The sequence below is a fragment of the Alosa alosa genome, chromosome 11 (genome assembly GCF_017589495.1).
Source record: "Alosa alosa isolate M-15738 ecotype Scorff River chromosome 11, AALO_Geno_1.1, whole genome shotgun sequence".
In the NCBI taxonomy this organism is placed as follows: domain Eukaryota; kingdom Metazoa; phylum Chordata; class Actinopteri; order Clupeiformes; family Clupeidae; genus Alosa; species Alosa alosa.
This window is the reverse complement of record NC_063199.1, coordinates 31,883,054-31,902,952: the sequence shown is the minus strand read 5'-3', so window position 1 is coordinate 31,902,952 and position 19,899 is coordinate 31,883,054. Positions and strand designations below refer to the sequence as shown.

The following is a 19,899-nucleotide window of genomic DNA, read 5'->3' as shown; positions in this document are numbered from 1 at the left end:
GGATGGGAGAGAAAGAGAGAGTGGGAGAGAGAGAGAGAGAAAGAGCGAGTGTCTCCCTGGTAGACATAGCCTTAGCATGCATCATTCATCATCCGTCAGCAGCAGGAGAAGCCTGACTGGGATCCGATCTGCATCTCAAACACACCTGTACAAACACACACACACACTAATTATGCACAGAAAGTTCACTCCATGCTGAAATGCTTTTTAGCTAAACACACACACACACACACATTTATTTTTGTCCCACTGCACAATAAGCCAACAGCAGACAGCGAGGTCACAGTCCAGGGAGCGTTTTTGAAAGTGTTTTAAATTCTCCTCCAGATCCTGCCATCCGACTGTGCAGGTACTACTACTAGACTATCGGCATTTTGTCTGAGACACGTTTGACCCCAGTTCTGGTGGCGGCTACACAGGCAGCTGGCAGCGAGGGCGCAGTACCCCTCACCACACACCCATCAGAAACCTCACAGCATAAGTGCACACACACACACACACACACATGTACATGGAGGGAGGAGGGGGTGGGAGAGTCAGAGTAACAGTCACTGAGTCCATGGCTACTGGCAGCATACTCTCACACGAGTGTGGCCGCTGAGTCACTTCAACAAGTCTTTGTGAAAAGATGCTCTGGTAGAATGTAGAGTTGTTGGAAAGGTGTAGCTATAGAGAACGGAACCCATCTCGTTGCATTGCAGATAGCATCTCCTCAGGCAAGGGAAAGCCAGGCATGGGTGCATGATGACCAAGTGACAGGGGTTGGGGGATGTCGGTGTCCTCCCTGTAAACAGCTCAAGGGACCAGCCAGCAGCTTTTTTTGTTTTCTTTTCCAAAAGTTGCCATTGCAGAGAATATACTAAAAAAACTCATCAAGACGAGAGTTTGCTCATTTTGTTTTGCTTTCAATGTAGGTGTTATAATGACCACCTTACCTAGCCTAACAGGCCAGTTCCCAACTTCACATTATGAAAAGCATCCTTTTGCGTGACTTTGCAGGATGGTTCATCGTCATTAGTGATTGCGGTCGTGTCATCATCTGACTGACACCTGGCTATGGTCCAGTATAGTCCCAGATGGGGCTAACTCCAGGTCAGCAGCTAGCTGGGCTTGCACAGGGTTTATCTGCAGGACTGAAGAGCTCTTTGCCACAGCTTTGCCCTCTCTTTCTCTCTCTCTCTCTCTCTCTCTCTCTCTACATGTTTGGTGTCTCTATTTCCCTGTGCCGTGTGGCATACACACACACACACAGCTTCCATCCATATCACAGAAAAACAAAAAGATGCTCTTCAGAACCCGTGGGAATGGCTACTCTAAAAATAAGTTATACATGACAGCAGCGGTGAGGAACAGGTCTAAGTACTCTACTTACACACACCATGCCTTTCTTTCCATGTCTACAGTTCTGAGTGGACAGTGGGCTTGGCTAGTAAGGGACTTCAGTATTGCTATTGGTTGTAAAAACCATTAAAGGTGTTTAATCGGAATGACTAAAGAGAGACAAGGAAAAAAAGGCATTTGCGAATATTTGAGGGAGACTGCCATTCTATTTCTGACTGACTGTAAGGCCATTTCACAACGCTGCTAAAATGTTCCATGTGTGGTCTGGAATGCTGAAACTACATTTCCCATGATGCCTAACTGAAGTTGTAAACTTAAACAGCATCCAGAGCTGTGAGGTGCCTACTGTGCCATTCACATTTTTGTTTTGTTTTGTCTAGTGGCTGTAAACTACAACTCCAACAATGTCAATGTCACTTTGTACTCATCGCTACTGGAAGCTTTTGTGATTTGCTGCGTTACTTGTACTCTAAAAACGCCTAGTGATTCTGACAAAAAAAGACTAATAAACTATCTGACCATGCAAATAGTTCTAAAAGACTGCTAAATGTCTTCTCTGCGGCTGACCTGTAACTAAGAGTCTTTAAAATGCCCATCCTTTTCCACTAAGTATAATAAACGTGAATAATTTGGAAATGGTTAACTCACTACACATTAAAAGAGAGAGAAAAAACTATACGTCTTTATTAGAAACTATGTCGCTATTTTTCAAAATGTTGGGCTGTCTTAGTGACATATTATCAATGATCAACAGTAAGATCAGTGAGACCAGCATCTCATAAATGTAAATATTACACCGCTACTGTATTTACTTTAAAAAAAAGAAAGAAACATCAGCACCCCTCACTCCCCACTTGAGTGGTCCTGTTAAAGTCATCCCATAAGGTCAGACCATTGGCTCTGCTCTCTCGGACAGGGATTAGGACTAGTCCCAGATTAAACTACATTCCCAAAGTGGAGAATCCCTGGCGTTGTGACATCCGACTTGGTCCAGGAACAGCAGGCTTATACATGTAGCACTCCTCTGGGGGTGAGGGGTGGGTGCTGTGGGGTGGAGGTGGACAAGCTGTGTCCCTGGGAAGACCCATCAGAACAGCCACCTTCTCCGTCCCTGTCCCTCAGGCCCCCCCCCGACCTCCACAGCCTTCTCCGTCCCTGTCCCTCAGACCCCCCCCCCCAGTCCAGCGTCCCCCTCACATGGTGCAGGACTTGTCCACGGCCTCCTGCGGAGGTGGGGGTGCGGAGGGCTGTGGGTGGGCGTGGGCGTGCGGGTGTGGGTGCGGTGGGGTGGCAGTCTTGGGCAGCACCATGGGCTTGGGTCTGAGGGCGGGCGGCTTGAGCTGCACCCCCATGCGGGGCGCCACGGTGGGCTTGAAGGTCGTCATGGCGTCGCTGTTGGAGCTGGTGCTGCGGCGCATGATGCCCGGCCCGTCGCCGTGGCGATGGTGGACCAGCATGCCGTGCAGCGGGCTGACGGGCTCGCCGGCACCACCCTGAGGCTGCGGCTGGTGCTTGACCTGCTCCAGAGTGTCCAGCACCACGTCGGGCGCGTGCTTCACCGAGCTCTGGCGCTCCAGCTCACGCAGCTCATTCAGAGCCGTGTTCATCGTCTGCTCTATATCCTGCAGCAGGGGAGAGAGGGGAGAGAGAGAGAGGGGGGAGAGAGAGAGAGAGGGGAGAGAGAGAGGGGGGAGAGAGAGAGAGAGAGAGGGGGGAGATAGAGAGGGAGAGACAGAGAGAGAGACAGAGAGAGGGGGTAAGAGAGGGAGAGTACATGCTGTTACACAGGACAACACCAAAGTGGAATTGGTTGGCCCTAGTGAACACACACACAAAAGTCCTCGAGAGCCTTTCTAGTAGATTACACAAACCCGGCATAGTCTGACACAGTTGGCCCAACACCTGACCATCAGAATGACAGACAGCACAGTGGGCTGCAGTTCTGCTTTGGTATTAGGCTTTAGTACATCTCCTGCATAAAGCAGTATTTGGAAAAGCGCCCCTCCATTCCAAAGTACATAATCCAGCACTATGAGGCTTCATCCCTGTCTGGGAATCATGCCCTTGGAGGGTTATTCCCTGTCAAACAGCATGTATTCTGACAAATTAATACTGCTTTAACTTGATGATGGGAGAGAGATGGTGAGTGAGTGAGTGAGTGTGTGTGTGTGTGTGTGTGTGTCATATTATAGAGGTGTACTTAATCTGTGCTAACATGTTTATATGTTTGTGTAAAACAGCAATACAAGCAACGAGCACTTTTTTTGCACTGCTATGACACAAAATGTGTTGCTGTCTTGTGAGTGGATACTTTTTTGGAATATACTCTATGTCTGAGTGGTGTCTGTTGTGTTTGGGTTTTGTAAGTTTGTGTGTGTGTGCATGCGTGCATGCAGGGTGTGTGTGTATGTGTGCGTGCCATGTGTGTGTGTGTGTATGCTCACCTGTGCAATGCTCTCTGGGTCCAGGCTCTTGGGGTGGTGTGAGTGTGTGTGCGGGTCCGTGCTGAAGCCGGTATACTGGCCCGAGGAGGTGGACCGGCGGATGGGCGGGCTCTCCATCTTACGCAGCGACTCGTGGCGGCTGATGTTGGTGAGCGAGCCGTGACCCGTCCGCCGCCGCCTCTCCGGACTGTCCTGTGGGCCGTGACCTATGTGACCTCCGTGACCCCGACTTCTCAGAAGGTCGCGTGGCCCGTAGTGACCCAACACTGGGGATCCGCCGTCCGATGGGGGCCCGTGTCCCTGGGAGGGGTGCACAGCACAGTGGCCGTCGCCAGGGCGACCTGGGGGGTGGCGAGAGGGGGGGTCACTCCGCTTCCTGTGCCGACTGCAGAGGGGACAAGAGGAGAAGAGGATTATGGGAAATGTTTAGTTTAGCTGTATGATGTGAGGATGTAGTTTAGGAATTGCACAACATAATCACTGATGTAGTAGTGTATTGTGTATTTACTGCATGTTTTAATCATTGAAAGCCATACAAAAGAAATGTTAGTAAGTGTCTGTATTGGTGACCGTAGACAAGTTAAGTTAAACTTTATTTATTCTGTAGGATATTCCTGTAGGAAATGTGTCCTCCATTTTACCCATCGGGGGTAGTGTACACACAAACATACGCACACTTGGAGCAGTGACCTCATTAGCACACACAAAAGATAAGAAATGAGTGTCAGAAATCAGTTTCAAAGAAATGATCATCAAAACTCTAGTATCATCTGCGATCGGGCAAAAATAACTCCTTTTCAAGTATGACACGGGTCCCTCTCTAAATCAGTCTAGCGCTCTTGCAGACCGTCTTTCTGCCAATCTAACCAATAGCCTGCAGGGAAGCAGTTGACCGGAACATCAACTTAAACCTGATGTGTTTCCTGATGTTTTATTGATGTGTTAATAATGTCCTATTAATATTTAACCAACAATCACCGTGGCCTAGTGTCTGACCGCCTGTGGCCTTGTTCAGGACAAATCAGACAGCCACAACACACAGAACCCTGCTATCAGCCAGCACACTAGTGCCACAACACACAGAATCCTGCTATCAGCCAGCACACACAGAACCCTGCTATCAGCCAGCACACTAGTGCCACAAAACATAGAACCCTGCTATCAGCCAGCACACTGGTGCCACAACACACAGAACCCTGCTATCAGCCAGCACACTGGTTCCACAACACACAGAACCCTGCTATCAGCCAGCACACTGGTTCCACAACACACAGAACACACAGAACTCTGCTATCAGCCAGCACACTGGTGCCACAACACACAGAACCCTGCTATCAGCCAGCACACTGGTGCCACAACAAACAGAACACACAGAACTCTGCTATCAGCCAGCACACTGGTGCCACTCAATGAATCACAGCACGCATCAAGAGGGATTCATATCCACTGATTCGCTACCCTGGAAATCCAGAGTCCAATGGAATTGTCTCTGTGAGAGACACTGACAAAGAACAATGATGCACGTTACTTTTACCCCAACATTCCGGGGGAACCAGCTAAACTGATGAAGAGAGCGCTGCAACGTTGGTCGTAGTGTTATCCGATTGCGTCGAAGTCCGAAATCATTCAGAGTAAACATGGTCTAGTGTTATCCAATTGCATGCAGTGAGATTTTTATAAATGCATGCTTGTTGCTGCCCCTCGAGTTGGGCCATTACATTGTAATCTTTCTAGATTAGCAGGGATTTTCCAGGCTACTGATTCGCAGACATGAGAGAAAATCCTTTTTTTTGCATTTGTATTCTAAAACACCGTGGTTTGTGTAGAGGAAAGGACAAAACGATACAAAACTTTTCAGTTTTCACAAAACAACGCTTTAGTTGTTTCTGTGTGGATGGCACCTTATTGTTTCATAATGCTATGTAGCCCTAATCACTCTCTGGGACTGTTTGAGCTGTCCACAAACCTAGTGGAAAATAATGGCTGACACATGTGTTCACCTGTGATCTCAGATTAAAAAAGGGTTCCCATTCTTGTGGGTGTGATGGATGTTTTAGAACAGAGAGTCTCAGAAACAAACACAGTTGACCCAATGTGTAACAGACTCTTACACACATTTAGACTCTTGGGCTCTTGGATTCTTAAACAGACACACAAATGTGAAATATTTGTGGGACGCATGGCAATGCCCATTGTTTGAAGAGAGCCATTCTCTTTGCTTCCTCATAGTTAAGCCTATAAAGTCTAGATGAGGACAAAGGCTATTAATCATTAAAGCAGTTATGGACCAAGAGAGAGGAGGAGGAGGAGGAGGAGGGGGAGAGGGGAGCAGAGGACAGAAAAGAAACAGAGATAAACAGGGAGTGGTCATCTTTCTGAGTCAAACAAAAAACAGCAGAATGCAATAAACTCACCAGCTCGTATCATATGAGGATTGTAGATGTTTACATGCGTGCACAATTATGTGTGACTGAGTGTGTGTGTGTGTGTGTGTGTGTGTGTGTGTGTGTGTGTGTGTGTGTGTTTACCTAATGTAGGTCTCATGTATCCTGGTGTCAGTAGGGGAGCTTGTGTGTGTGTGTGTGTGTGTGTGTGTGTGTGTGTGTGTGTGTGTGTGTTTACCTGATGTAGGCCTCCTGTATCCGGGCATCAGTAGGGGAGTTCATGTCTTTGCCGGAGTTCTTGTCGTCTGCGGCTGGCCCACTGCTAGCCTCACTGTCCGCCTTCTGGCTCAGGGTGTCGGAGAACGTGTCATCCCTGACAACGACACAACGCACATCCTGGTCAATCACACACACACACACACAGCATCACCTCCTACCTCCATTAACTAAGAAAACACACTCTTCTGCCAAGTGCTGCACCATGAATTATTAACACACACACACACACAATCTTACACAGTCTCTCTTACACACACACACACACACTCTCCTCTCCTCCAAAACTGCTCAGACAGACAAACTCACACACACACACACACACACACACACACACACACACACACACACACACACACACACACACACAGGGATAGGGAGAGGCTATCAGAAAGCTTTTAGGCGGGCAATTCTCAAGCCGCTGTACAGAATGATCTGATTTGTCCTATTTAACGAGCGACCGCATCCACTCAATTAAGCAACCGCGGCCGTCGCCCAGAGGAGAGGTTTGAGGTTGCCAGGGTGAATCGCCAGGGGTGACGGAGATGTCCTGTAAACAGCAGACCACCCCCAATCTCACAAAAACGCATCCGCCGGGGACCAAGACTTATCTGACACAGCGGAACGGCGTCCCACACACTGCCAAGAACAGCCCACCCCGGGACAAAACTGGGCTTTAAGCAGGACACCATCTCCCTCTCCCTCTAATCCCTTCTTTCTCTCTCTTGGTCTTTCTCACTCTTTCTCTCCCTCTCCCACTCTCGCTATCTTTCTCTCTCTCCCTTCCTCTCTTTTGCACCTCTCTCTCTCTCCCTTTCTCTTGCCTCTCTCTCTCTCTCTCTCTCTCTCTCTCTCTCTCTCTGCCTCCCTCCCTTTCTCTTGCACCTCTCTCTCTCTCTCTCTCTCTCTCTTGCACCTTCTACCCTCTGTTGGCCCCTCTTTTTCTTTCTTTTTGCTGGTCAAAGGAGAAAAACGAGAACAGCGAGAAAAGAAAGTGTGGAAAAGAGACGTTATCTTTCATTCCTTCTGTTGCCCTCCATCTATTTTCATCAATCTTTCTGCCCGGTCCTGTCCTAGCCATCTGCCTGTCAGTCTCTTTCTTCCTCTCTCTCTCTCTCGCTCTCTGGCATGGAGTGTTCATTCTAGGCAGAATCCCCTCTTTGAACCATCAGGGAGAGCAGTGGAGGAAGAAGAGAGGAGAGGAGATCCATGTCATTGACCCATCTATTCACTGGCCATATCCAAAGACACATATCTAATCAGATATTTTCCATTCAGTGCTGCACATGCTGACGCAGACATTAGACAGACATTTAGATAAAAAAAAAACATTCAACACTCTCTCTCTCTCCTTTACACACACACACACCACTCACATACGCGCACACACACACACACACACAACTCACATACGCATGCACACACACACACACACACACAACTCACATACACACACACACAACACACACACACACACACACACACAACTCACACACACACACACACACACAGAAACGGACGTTTACACACATTCTATTCTCGTCTCTGCAATGTGTCAATGTCCTCCTCACACTTACATGTCCTGCACCACTATGTACTGATGTGGCACCAGCCCGTCGATGCCATTGTGGCGGCCCTCCCACCAGTCGTCGGATGCCCGCTGGTACAGCAGCAAAGACGCCCCCTTCTTGAAGGACAGCTCCCGCGCCGAGCGGCCCACGTAGTCAAACTTGGCAATGGCCTCGATGGGCTCTCCCTCTGTGGAGAGAAATGGGACACAGCCATGAGGTCAGAGGGCCAGAGGGTCAGGGTCACGTGTCCACAGGGTGACATGGTGAAGAACAAAGATGGAGGACAAGAACTCTGTAGGTTTTAGGGGAACAGAGGAGGAAGGAAGGCTGAGTGAGAACAACTCGGCAGCAGTTGCCATGAGAACCTGACTGTTGATAAAGCTTCTTAGAGGACAACAAAATACCTCAGTTCAATTAATGAAAGTGTAACGTTAATAACATAAAAATGTAAAAGTACTTTAAAGGAAGAGACAAACAGAGGGCATCTGAACAATCATGATGGACACAAGAGAGGTTCTTAGGATGAAACCTTATCTCTAACATAAAAACTAACAGAGTAGGAGGGAATCATATATATCATCATCATCATCATCATCTACCACCACCACTATGAGCACCACTGCCACTATTACTACCACTACAACCACTACAACCACTACATCAATGACCTGAGTTTACAGGACTGAGGTCAAAGTTCGCCATCCCCCCAGATCATTGTTTTATGATCGTTTCCCCACGAGGGTTTGGATGTGGAAGGGGGAGGTGAGATCAATGTCAGCACTTGGATGTGTAAGCCAGATTGTACGAGCGGGGCAATTGGCACACACATTAATATTTAAAGCCTGGCAGAGCAGGACCATTCATCTTAAACACTACTCTCCATACTGATGGTGAACGAGGGAGGGGTGTGTGTAGGGGCATGGGGGGGGGACCCTGCCTCTCGGTTTAACTGCTGGTCAATGCAGCCCCTGCGTAGCCTACTGTAGGTCTATACGCCGATTGGTTTCTGATCAATACTCTGATCAATGATCTGAACATGCCAGAGTGCTAGCTGGTGTTAATGGAAAAGGCTGACGAGATACAGACAGAACATGTGCTCCACACACTACACACACACACTACACACACACACACACACACACACACACACACAAAAAAAATGGACACCAGCTCTCTCCCTCTCGCTCACACACACACACACATGCCCTCGAGCAGAAACAAATACTATATGTCCAAATGACATCCACAAATAGGTCATAGTAGAAACAGATCTATATGGAGTCCAGGTCACCATACAGTGAACAGGGCCCGTGGAAAGAACCAATCATTCACTTAGCTGGTCACCTCTGTGATGTACAGTGTTAGTTAACAAAGAGGCCCCTTGTCTGTAATACTGGTGCTAACGTTAACACACTCAGTACTGACTCCTGCAGTGAGGGTCAGTCTGCAGGGCTGTTCACAGTGGGCATGTATGTACACATGCGTAAGATGCAACCTCTGTCCCACATCCATTATGACCTGCATCAGTGACCAAAGTGCACAACAGCCCCATGAAAATCGCTGCAACTGAGTGTGCAATCTGAGAGTGATTTGTCTGAAGAGAACATAAAGATCAAGTTCTGTCTTGCACTAACATAGAGTTGATAAGGATTTGTATGTATAGTATATATACTCTTTTGATCCCGTGCGGGAAATTTGGTCTCTGCATTTATCCCAATCCGTGAATTAGTGAAACACAAACAGCACACAGTGTACACACAGTGAGGTGAATCACACACTAATCCCGGCGCAGTGAGCTGCCTGCAACAACAGCGGCGCTCGGGGAGCAGTGAGGGGTTAGGTGCCATGCTCAAGGGCACTTCAGCCGTGCCTACTGGTCAGGGCTCGAACCGGCAACCCTCCTTGCATCCATCCAGTGTGTGACAACTACAAGACAATAAACTTGTGTCCTTCTGGCTTTTTCCGAATAATATTCACTCTTCACTGCTACTGAATCCAATTCTGATGTCTTAATCCTTTTCTTCCCCAAGAGAGGGCTGGTGGCGAAGCTGGTGTGTATGTGTGTGTGTGTATGTGTGTATGTGTGTGTGTGTGTGTGTGTGTGTGTGTGTGTGTGAGAAAGAGTAATCAAAGACCTTGACTGAGAAGGGCCGTTGCCGTGGCCACTGAAACAAATCAAAATTCAAATAAGGCCCCTCGCTCTGGAGCGGTGACCATGGGGCCGTTTGGACCAATCGGAGCACAGCTATGGAGAGTGGCAGACAGAGTCTGGACCAATGGGAGTGCAGCTGCAGAGACGCAGAGCTAAAAATAGCAGCAGCTACGTTATCCTCCCAAAGTCTCCCATCGACTCCTGCAGGGAATCCCTGAATGCAGACACACACACACACACACACCTGCATACATAGACATACACAACACAACTCACACACTTTGTTGTCAGATACACACAGGCAACAAATGGAGAGGAAAAGGGAAGCTGTGAAAAGCCTCCCTTCACACCAGGGAAATCATCACTCCCATTTCCAACTGCTTGACAGATATAAACATAGCGACTTATGGGACGTCTCTCTATATGTGTGTGTGTGTGTGTGTGTGTGTGTGTGTGTGTGTGTGTGTGTGAGAGAGAGTGAGTGTGGAAAAGCCCTTTTATTTGTTCCTTGATCACTTCTGCTTCTAACATGCACCAGGGATTATTCCAAGTGTGTAGTTTAATAAAACTAAATCACACCTGGACGGACTGTTTCAAATATCTTCATTGTAACACATGCAAAGCTTCCCCAATCCCTACAGTACTCTGGCAGAAGCACACAAGTGTGTGTGTGTGTGTGTGTGTGTGTGTGTGTGTGTGCTGTGTGTGCACGTGTGTGTGTGTGCCTCAAGTCCATACACCAAACAAACACGGTGCCTATCAGCACAGCCATAGATACAAATAATGAAATACTGAGTATACTTCAATGCACACATTTCAATTGGACCGACTTTCATTTCAGTCTAGCATCAATGGACCACGGAGATTGATAACATAGTTCCACTGCCTAAACCACGCTGCAATCATTTCCCCTAAAACTCGTTCCCATCATGTCCACATATTGAAACGCCATCCATCTTTTCCATCATGTCCTCACATCTAACCAGGACCCATCATGTCCTCACATTTAACCAGGACCTATCTGTCCTCACATCTAACCAGGACCCATCTGTTCTCGATTCTGTTGTTTGGAGGCTCTCTCTCCTATGGTCAAATCCAAACAAGCACCGGCACGAGGAAGTATTTTTAACATATTTTTAATATATTCTAAATTCTAAAATTCTAAATTTGTTTACAACACACACACACACACACACACATCCATAAATTCACACTTGCACAAACACCGTGAGGGATCACCCTACCCCACTGACCAAAGAAAACATGTCCATATCTGAAGTGTTGAAATGAGACGAGGGGTCCACTAGGAGTCCCTGTAGTCTGCAAACGGAAGACTTCAAGTCAATAGAGCTTTTTTAGGCTACTTTAGACAACGCTCCACATGACGAGGGCACCTTCTCCAAATCAGCCATTACTGATCATTATTTCCAGTGACCTAACCTTACTGTCGCATTAGTCTAGGCTTGGCACATGTGCTTAATTTAGTTCATCTGTATTCCCTTAATTTCACACATACACACACACACACACACACACACACACACACACACACACACACACACACACACACACACACACACACACACACACACACACACACACACACACACTTGTATGACTGGGCTGCTGGCGTATTGGGCCAGAGGAGGTGGGATGGACTCTTAAAGGACCTGGTCTGTGTCCAAAGCCCATGGAAAATCTTACAGTCTACGCCACGGGCTCCACGAGAGAGATCGCCAAAGACTCGGGTTCACAAGTTCACAAAGCCCATTTTAGACGCCCGCACCTCTACTCTAGCTTGAAATGATGAGTCCAGACAAACACACACACACATGAAACCTGACCCTCGAGGGACGCATAAATACATTTAAACATTTAGAATTCACAAGTCATTGAATGTATAAATACACATGTGAACGTTTTAAATGAAAACAATCACATGTAACATTAACACCATCTGTGTAAGCGTACAGTATATGCATTTTTGTCTCGTGTTTAGGTCGGATTGTTTTAACATATATTATTCTGAGTCAAAAAGCACAAGAAAAGGCACGCCTCAGAAAGAGTTTGGGGCAAACCGCAGAGGCAGGGGTGAGGAGGAGGGGCTGGGGCTGAGCCTTGGATGGGGATGGGAGGAGAGGGTGAGGGGTGCGTAAGCTGAGACCTTATGTTTCAAACGGAGACCACAGCAGGTCAGACATTTAATCCCTGCAGCAGGGCCATCCACTCACTACACACACACACACACACAAGCCGGCTGGACACACACACACTTAAAAAAATGGACGCCAGCTCTCCCTCCCTCACACACACACACACACACACATGCCCTCACGAGGAGCAGAAACAAATACTATATGTCCAAATGACATCCACAAATAGGGTCATGAAGAAACAGATCTATATGGGTCAGGTCACCATGCAGTGAACAGGGCCGATGGAAAAGAGCAATCATTCACTTAGCTGGTCACCTCTGTGATGTGCAGTGTTAGTTAACAAAGGAGCCCCTTATACTTGTAATACTGGTGCTTCGCCGCGTTAACACACACTCGAGAGTACTGACTCACTGCAGTGAGGGTCAGTCTGCAGGGAGCTGTTCACAGTGGGCATGTATGTACACATGCATTAGATGCAACCTCTGTCCCACATCCATTATGACCTGCATCCAGTGACCAAAGTGCACAACAGCCCCATGAAAATCCTTTTGCAACTGGTGTGTGCAATCTGAAGATTGATTTGTCTGAAGAGAACATAAGATCAAATTCTGTCTTTACTAACATAGAGTTGATAAAAGGTTGTATGTATAGTATATATATTTTCTTTTTTGATCGGAAATTTGGTCTCTGCATTTATCCCAATCCAGTGAATTAGTGAAAGACAAAACGACACACAGTGTACACACAGGTGGTTGAATCACACACTAATCCGGCGCGGTGAGCTGCCTGCAACAACGGCTGAGGTTTGTGAGGGTTGGAGTGCCATGCTCAAGGGCACTTCAGCCGTGCCTACTGGTCAGGCACTCGAACCGGCAACCCTCCCTTGCATCCATCCAGTGTGACAACTACAAGACAATAAACTTGTCCTTCTGGCTTTCCGAATAATATTCACTCTTCTCTGCTACTGAATCAATTCTGATGTCTTAATCCCTTTTCTTCCCAAGAGGGGCTGGTGGCGGAGAAGCTGGTGTGTATGTGTGTATGTGTGTATGTGTGTGTGTGTGTGTGTGTGTGTGTGTGAAAAAATAATCAAAACCTTATGACTGAGGGCCGTTGCCGTGGCCACTGAAACAAAATCAAAATTCAAATAAGACCCCTCAGCTCTGGGCGGGCAGACCATGGGGCGTTTAGGAGATATCGGTTGCTGGCTATGGAGGAGTGGCAGACAGAGTCTGGACCAATGGGGTGCAGCTGCAGGTATGGAAAGCTAAAAATGCAGCAGCTACGTTATCTCCCAAAGTCTCCATCGACTCCCTGCAGGGGAATCCCTGAATGCAGACACACACACACACACACACACACCTGCATACATAGACATACACAACACAACTCACACACTTTGTTGTCAGATACACACAGGCAACAAATGGAGGAAAAAGGGAAGCTGTGAAAAGCCTCCCTTCACACCAGGAAATCATCACTCCCATTTCCAACTGCTTGACAGATATAAACATAGCGACTTATGGGACGTCTCTCCATATGTGTGTGTATTGTGTTATTGAGATAGGAAATGTGGAAAAACTTCCTTTTATTTGTTCCTTGATCACTTCTGCTTCTAACATGCACCAGGGATTATTCCAAGTGTGTAGTTTAATAAAACTAAATCACACCTGGGCCGGACTGTTTCAAATATTTCATTGTAACACATGCAAAGCTTCCCCCAATCCCTACAGTACTCTGGCGAAGCACACAAGTGTGTGTGTGTGTGTGTGTGTGTGTGTTATTGTGGCGATCGTGGCAGGTAGTGTGTGTGTGTGCCTCAAAGTCCATACACCAAACAAACACGGTGCCTATCAGCACAGCCATAGATACAAATAATGAAATGCTGAGTATACTTCCAATGCACACATTTCAATTGGACCGACTTTCATTTCAGTCTAGCATCAATGGACCCACGGAGATTGATAACATAGTTCCACTGCCTAAACCACGCAATCATTTCCCCTAAAAAACTCGTTCCCATCATGTCCACATATTGAAACGGCATCCATCTTTTTCCATCATGTCCTCACATCTAACCAGGACCCATCATGTCCTCACATTTAACCAGGACCTATCTGTCCTCACATCTAACCAGGGACCCATCTGTTCTCGATTCTGTTGTTTGAGGCTCTCTCCCTATGGTCAAATCCAAACAAGCACCGCACGAGGAAGTATTTTTTAACATATTTTAATATATTCTAAATTCTAAATTTGTTTCTAACACACACACACACACACACACACACACACACACACATCCATAAATTCACACTTGCACAAACACCGTGGGGGATCACCCTACCCCCACTGACCAAAGAAAACATGTCCATATCTGGAGTGTTGAAATGAGACGGGGGTCCACTAGGAGTCCCTGTAGTCTGCAAGCGGGAAGACTTCAAGTCAATAGAGCTTACTTTAGACAGCTTTTCCACATGACGAGGGCACCTTCTCCAAATCAGCCATTACTGATCATTATTTCCAGTGACCTAACCTTACTGTCGCATTAGTCTAGGCTTGGCACATGTGCTTAATTTAGTTAATCTGTATTCCCTTAATTTCACACATACACACACACACACACACACACACACACACACACACACACACTTGTATGACTGGGCTGCTGGCGTGGTGGGCCAGAGGAGGTGGGATGGACTCTTAAAGGACCTGGTCTGTGTCCAAAGCCCATGGAAAAATCTTACAGTCCCACAGACTCCACTGAGAGATCACCAAAGACTTCGGGTTCACAAGTTCACAAAGCCCATTTTAGGCGCCCGCACCTCTACTCTAGCTTGAAATGATGAGTCCAGACAAACACACACACACATGAAACCTGACCCTCGAGGAATGCATAAATACATTTAAACATTTAGAATTCACAAGTCATTGAATGTATAAATACACATGTGAACGTTTTAAATGAAAACAATCACATGTAACATTAACACCATCTGTGTAAGCGTACAGTATATGCATTTTTGTCTCATGTGTTTAGGTCGGATTGTTTTAACATATATTATTCTGAGTCGGGGGTGGGCGTTACGCAAGAGCACGCGCCTCAGAAGAGTTTGGGGCAAACCGCAGAGGCAGGGGTGAGGAGGAGGGGGGCTGGGGCTGAGCCTTGGATGGGGGATGGGAGGGAGAGGGTGAGGGTGCGTAAGCTGAGACCTTATGTTTCAAACGGAGACCACAGCAGGTCAGACGTTTAATCCCTGCAGCAGGGCCATCCACTCACTACACACACACACACAAAATTATTTTGACACTGTGAACAAATACACATGTACAAACACACACAAACACACACACACACACACACACACACATCAAACCCTCTTGAAGGTGGTACAGTAGGTGATATCTTGCATAAAGCCATTATCGCAGTCATGGACTAAATGTGAAGCTCATGAATAGATCATTTGCTGATAGCCACCACAAACACAAACACAAACCCAACACAGAGTGCACTTGTGTGGGCGTGCAAGAACACTTCAGACAGCTAGTGTGCTTTTATGTATATACCGCATGCATAGATCATGAGTGTGATTAAATAATGTATACTAGTCTGTCTGTCTACGTATGTGTCTGTCTTAATGAGCATGTGAATGTGTAAGTCAGTAAGTATGTGTGTGTGTGTGTGTGAGTGTAAGTGAGTGTGAGTGTGTTTGAATGAGAGAGAGAGAGAGAGAGAGAGAGAGAGAGAGAGAGAGAGAGAGAGAGAGAGCACTAGGTGCAAGGAGACAACATGTCTGTAGCAGGACAGCTCATGTACACACATTACTGATGGATGGCTGAAAGATGAGCCGTTTGGTTTGCAGGAAAGAGAAGCAGAGGAATGAACGACAGACGAAAACGACAAAAATCATCTTAGATGGAATAGAGACAGGACCTGTCTGCCTGTCTGTCTGTCAAATCATCTTAGATGGAATAGAGACAGGACCTGTCTGTCTGTCTGTCTGTCAAATCATCTTAGATGGAATAGAGACAGGACCTGTCTGTCTGTCAAATCATCTTAGATGGAATAGAGACAGGACCTGTCTGTCTGTCAAATCATCTTAGATGGAATAGAGACAGGACCTGTCTGTCTCTTTGACCTCCCCCGCTCCCTGCTATACTGTAGTGGAGTGGAGTGTGCATGTGTGCATGTCACTTTTAATGGGGCTGAAGATGGAAGCAGTATGGCAAACATGTTTCTCACACACACGTTTATGTGGCCTTAATGTGTGTGTGTGTGTGTGTGTGTGTGTGTGTACACAAGTTCATTACACAACTCATTTACTTCCCACTCACAGCATGCTTGGTCTAAGGTGATGTAATGCACTCCGATTACAGCCCTCGTCTCTCATTCTAGCACTTTCCGACAAGCTACTCTCTCATCTCCACCAAACAGACAGATCACTCTCCCTCCCTCTCCTCTTCCATGACAGATTGGACACAGCGTTCAGCTGCCTGTCCTTAAACGTTCCCAAATACCCAAACCGTTCCTCTCAACACACACACACACACACACTGACCCAAAGCACCCCACTCTCATCTGAGTCCCAGTGGGGTGGGACCTGCGGGTGCAGGGTGTGTGAGGGGGGAGATGAGACAGTGGGGAGTTGGACAGGCTCTCTGTTAAGGGCTCTGTTAAGGGGATTTGGTTTCCCATCCCCTCAGCCACAACCCATGAAAAAGGCCTGAGTTGGGGGTGGAGTGGGCTGGGGGTGGAGGAGGGGGCCGGGGGGTTTAGAGGGATTACAGTTTGAAAGGAGGGCCCAAGTGCTGGACCTACTTTGCTGCCACTTTCAGGGTCATTTCACCCAGGGGGCTGGATGGCTGGATTTATTCCCAATAGGCCTAGTGTGAGTGTGTGTGAAATGTGTGTGTGTGTGTGTGTGTGTACACAAGTTCATTACACAACTCATTTACTTCCCACTCACAGCATGCTTGGTCTAAGGTGATGTAATGCACTCGATTACACGCCCTGCGTCTCTCCATTCTAGCACTTTCCGGCAAGCTACTCTCTCATCTCCACCAAACAAGACGATCCTCTCCACTCCTCTCCTCTTCCATGACAGATTGGACACAGCATTCAGCTGCTGTCCTTAAACGTTACCCAAATACTTAAACCGTTCCTCCAACACACACACACACACACTGACCCCAAAGCACCCCTCTCATCTGAGTCCCAGTGGGGGGTGGGACACCCACGCAGCAGGGTGTGTGAGGGTGAGAGACGCAAGACGCAGTGGGGAGAGTGGACAGGCTCCAGTTGGCTGGCTCTGTTAAGGGAGGGGTTGGTTCCCATCCCTCAGCCACAACCCATGAGAAAAGGCCTGGAGTTGGGGTGGAGTGGGCTGGGGGGTGGAGTGGGGGGGGGGGGTTTGAGGGGATTACAGTTTGAAAGGAGGGCCCAAGTGCTGGACCTACTTTGCTGCCCTTTCAGGGTAATTTCACCCAGGGGGCTGGATGGCTGGATTATTCCCAATAGGCCCTAGTGTGAGTGTGTGTGAGTGTGTGCGTGTGTGTACGTGTGCGTGTGCATGTATGTGTGTATGTATGCACTTGTGTGTGTGTGCATGCATGTGTGTGTTCACAGAGACTGCAAGAGGAAAAAAAAACACAGTGAGTGAGAGAAAGTGAGTGAGTGAGTTAACCCTCGGTTATCCAGAACAGCCTACCAGACAAAAACCATACTATCCAGACGGCTGTTCTTAAACCAGGCATATTTAGGAGCGGGTCACACCAGCCTTGTGTCAGGATTAGAAGGGATCAAAGAACAAGATGGAGGGCAGTCTTAGCAGAAGATTTAGAGAGTGAGATGAACCGAGGGCTCATGGTGGTGGTGGTGGTGGGGGGGAGTGGTCGAGAAATGACAAACGCTAGACTCGGATCATCTCTTCCACTCCTAGAGGACGGATGTGTGCAGGTTTTCACAGGGTTTTAGAGGAGATTGTTCCATAGATCAGTGTGTGCCATGAGGGATATGGAAAGAATCCATAGACCTGTTATCTTCGTCCTTAATAATCACTAACATTCATACAAACTTTCCCGTCATTATACATCAAAATACTGGAGTTTCATTGGTGGAGCAATAAGCAGCAACAAACTTGTTATGTTGTGGCTTTTGTATGCAAAATATCATGGTGGTGTGCTATGAGTATTTTCCCATAGTAAATAGTGCCCTGAAAAGAAAAAAAGATGTGATTGGTGGATCGTCCCATCCTCACTGGTAGTCTATTTATGTTGTCAAGGTCAAATGAGATGGTGTGATTGGTGCATTCCTCTGTGACACGACTATAACATCTGATGTGATTGGTGGGTCTTACCATCCTCACTGGTGTGTGTTTCTGCTCCTCCGTCCTGGTCCACCTCCTCCAGCACTCCGTGCTCACTGTAAGGACTCTCACTGTGGGAGGGGCAAAGGTCAGGTTATCATACAAGACATGAACTCTGCACTTCACATTTACCTACTGATGGCACACAACGTATTAGCTACGGTTTACCTTACAGTCCACACACACACACAGCATGTCTCATCATAAGTGGCAAATAAAAACATGTTTTAAAATTGATTAATAGCAAAAAGCAAAATGTACATTTGTTAATGTAGCAGATACTTTCTATTCATCCAAAGCAACCAAAAGTAGAGTTTAAATATGCATGGTCATTGGCATGTGTGTGGGTACAGCAACCAAAAGTAGAGTTTAAATATGCATGGTCATTGGCATGTGTGTGGGTACAGATTCTATGGTGTTGGAGGCAACCTGCTTCACTAACAGAGTTGCAGAAACACAAACTAAGTAACAGAACCAGACAGATATCCGCAGCTCTTTAAAAAACGTAGGGAGCCACAGATCTCATGGCTCTGCGTTAAATTAGACACTACTGAGCTGAGAGGCTGGCAGTTGAGTCCTTAAGGGCTCAGACGAGGGAGGCGTTGTGCTGCTGCTGCTCAGAGATGCTGGTGCGCGGCGCCTGGGGAGACTTCAGAGCACACAGAGCCCACACTACTGCACCCAGATCAGTGCTGGGAGATCGGAGCCCACACTACTGCACCCAGATCAGTGCTGGGAGATCGGAGCCCACACTACTGTACCCAGATCAGTGCTGGGAGATCGGAGCCCACACTACTGCACCCAGATCAGTGCTGGGAGATCGGAGCCCACACTACTGCACTCAGATCAGTGCTGGGAGATATGCCCCTCATAACAGAGAGGAAAGCGCCCTAGTTAGGACGAGAATGCTAATCCGCTGGTTTAAAAGCATGATCACACAGTCACACATATTGACAGTGTGCTTTCTGACAGCTATGGCTGTGTTGCGCTCATGCATTCAAATCACCACGTCGTACGAGACAAGCCTGGGCAAAGGGCTGGGTTCAGTGTGCAAGGACAGCAGACTTTAGTTGTCTATAGTGAAGGATGGGCCTATATGGAATAGTGTGTGAGTGTGAGTGTGTGTGTGTGTGTGAGAGAGCAACACTACAACAAGTGACTACATAAGGATGTTCTCATCAGTATGCTGCTGGCTAAGTGTCTCTCTCTCTGT

General features: G+C 47.4%; 1 protein-coding gene across 1 annotated transcript in view; it reads right to left on the bottom strand.

The window, feature by feature from the left end:
* Positions 1-2,522: 2,522 nt before the first annotated feature.
* Positions 2,523-19,899, bottom strand: part of srgap1a (SLIT-ROBO Rho GTPase activating protein 1a) — a 127,172-nt gene continuing 109,795 nt past the window's right edge. The window contains exons 19-23 of the mRNA XM_048256159.1: positions 18,678-18,757; positions 8,023-8,203; positions 6,408-6,542; positions 3,786-4,170; positions 2,523-2,963 (exon numbers count right to left, since the gene is read on the bottom strand). Coding sequence (XP_048112116.1) covers positions 2,535-2,963; positions 3,786-4,170; positions 6,408-6,542; positions 8,023-8,203; positions 18,678-18,757 — 1,210 coding nt within the window. The 3' untranslated portion in view covers positions 2,523-2,534. The remainder of the gene's footprint in view (positions 2,964-3,785; positions 4,171-6,407; positions 6,543-8,022; positions 8,204-18,677; positions 18,758-19,899) is intronic.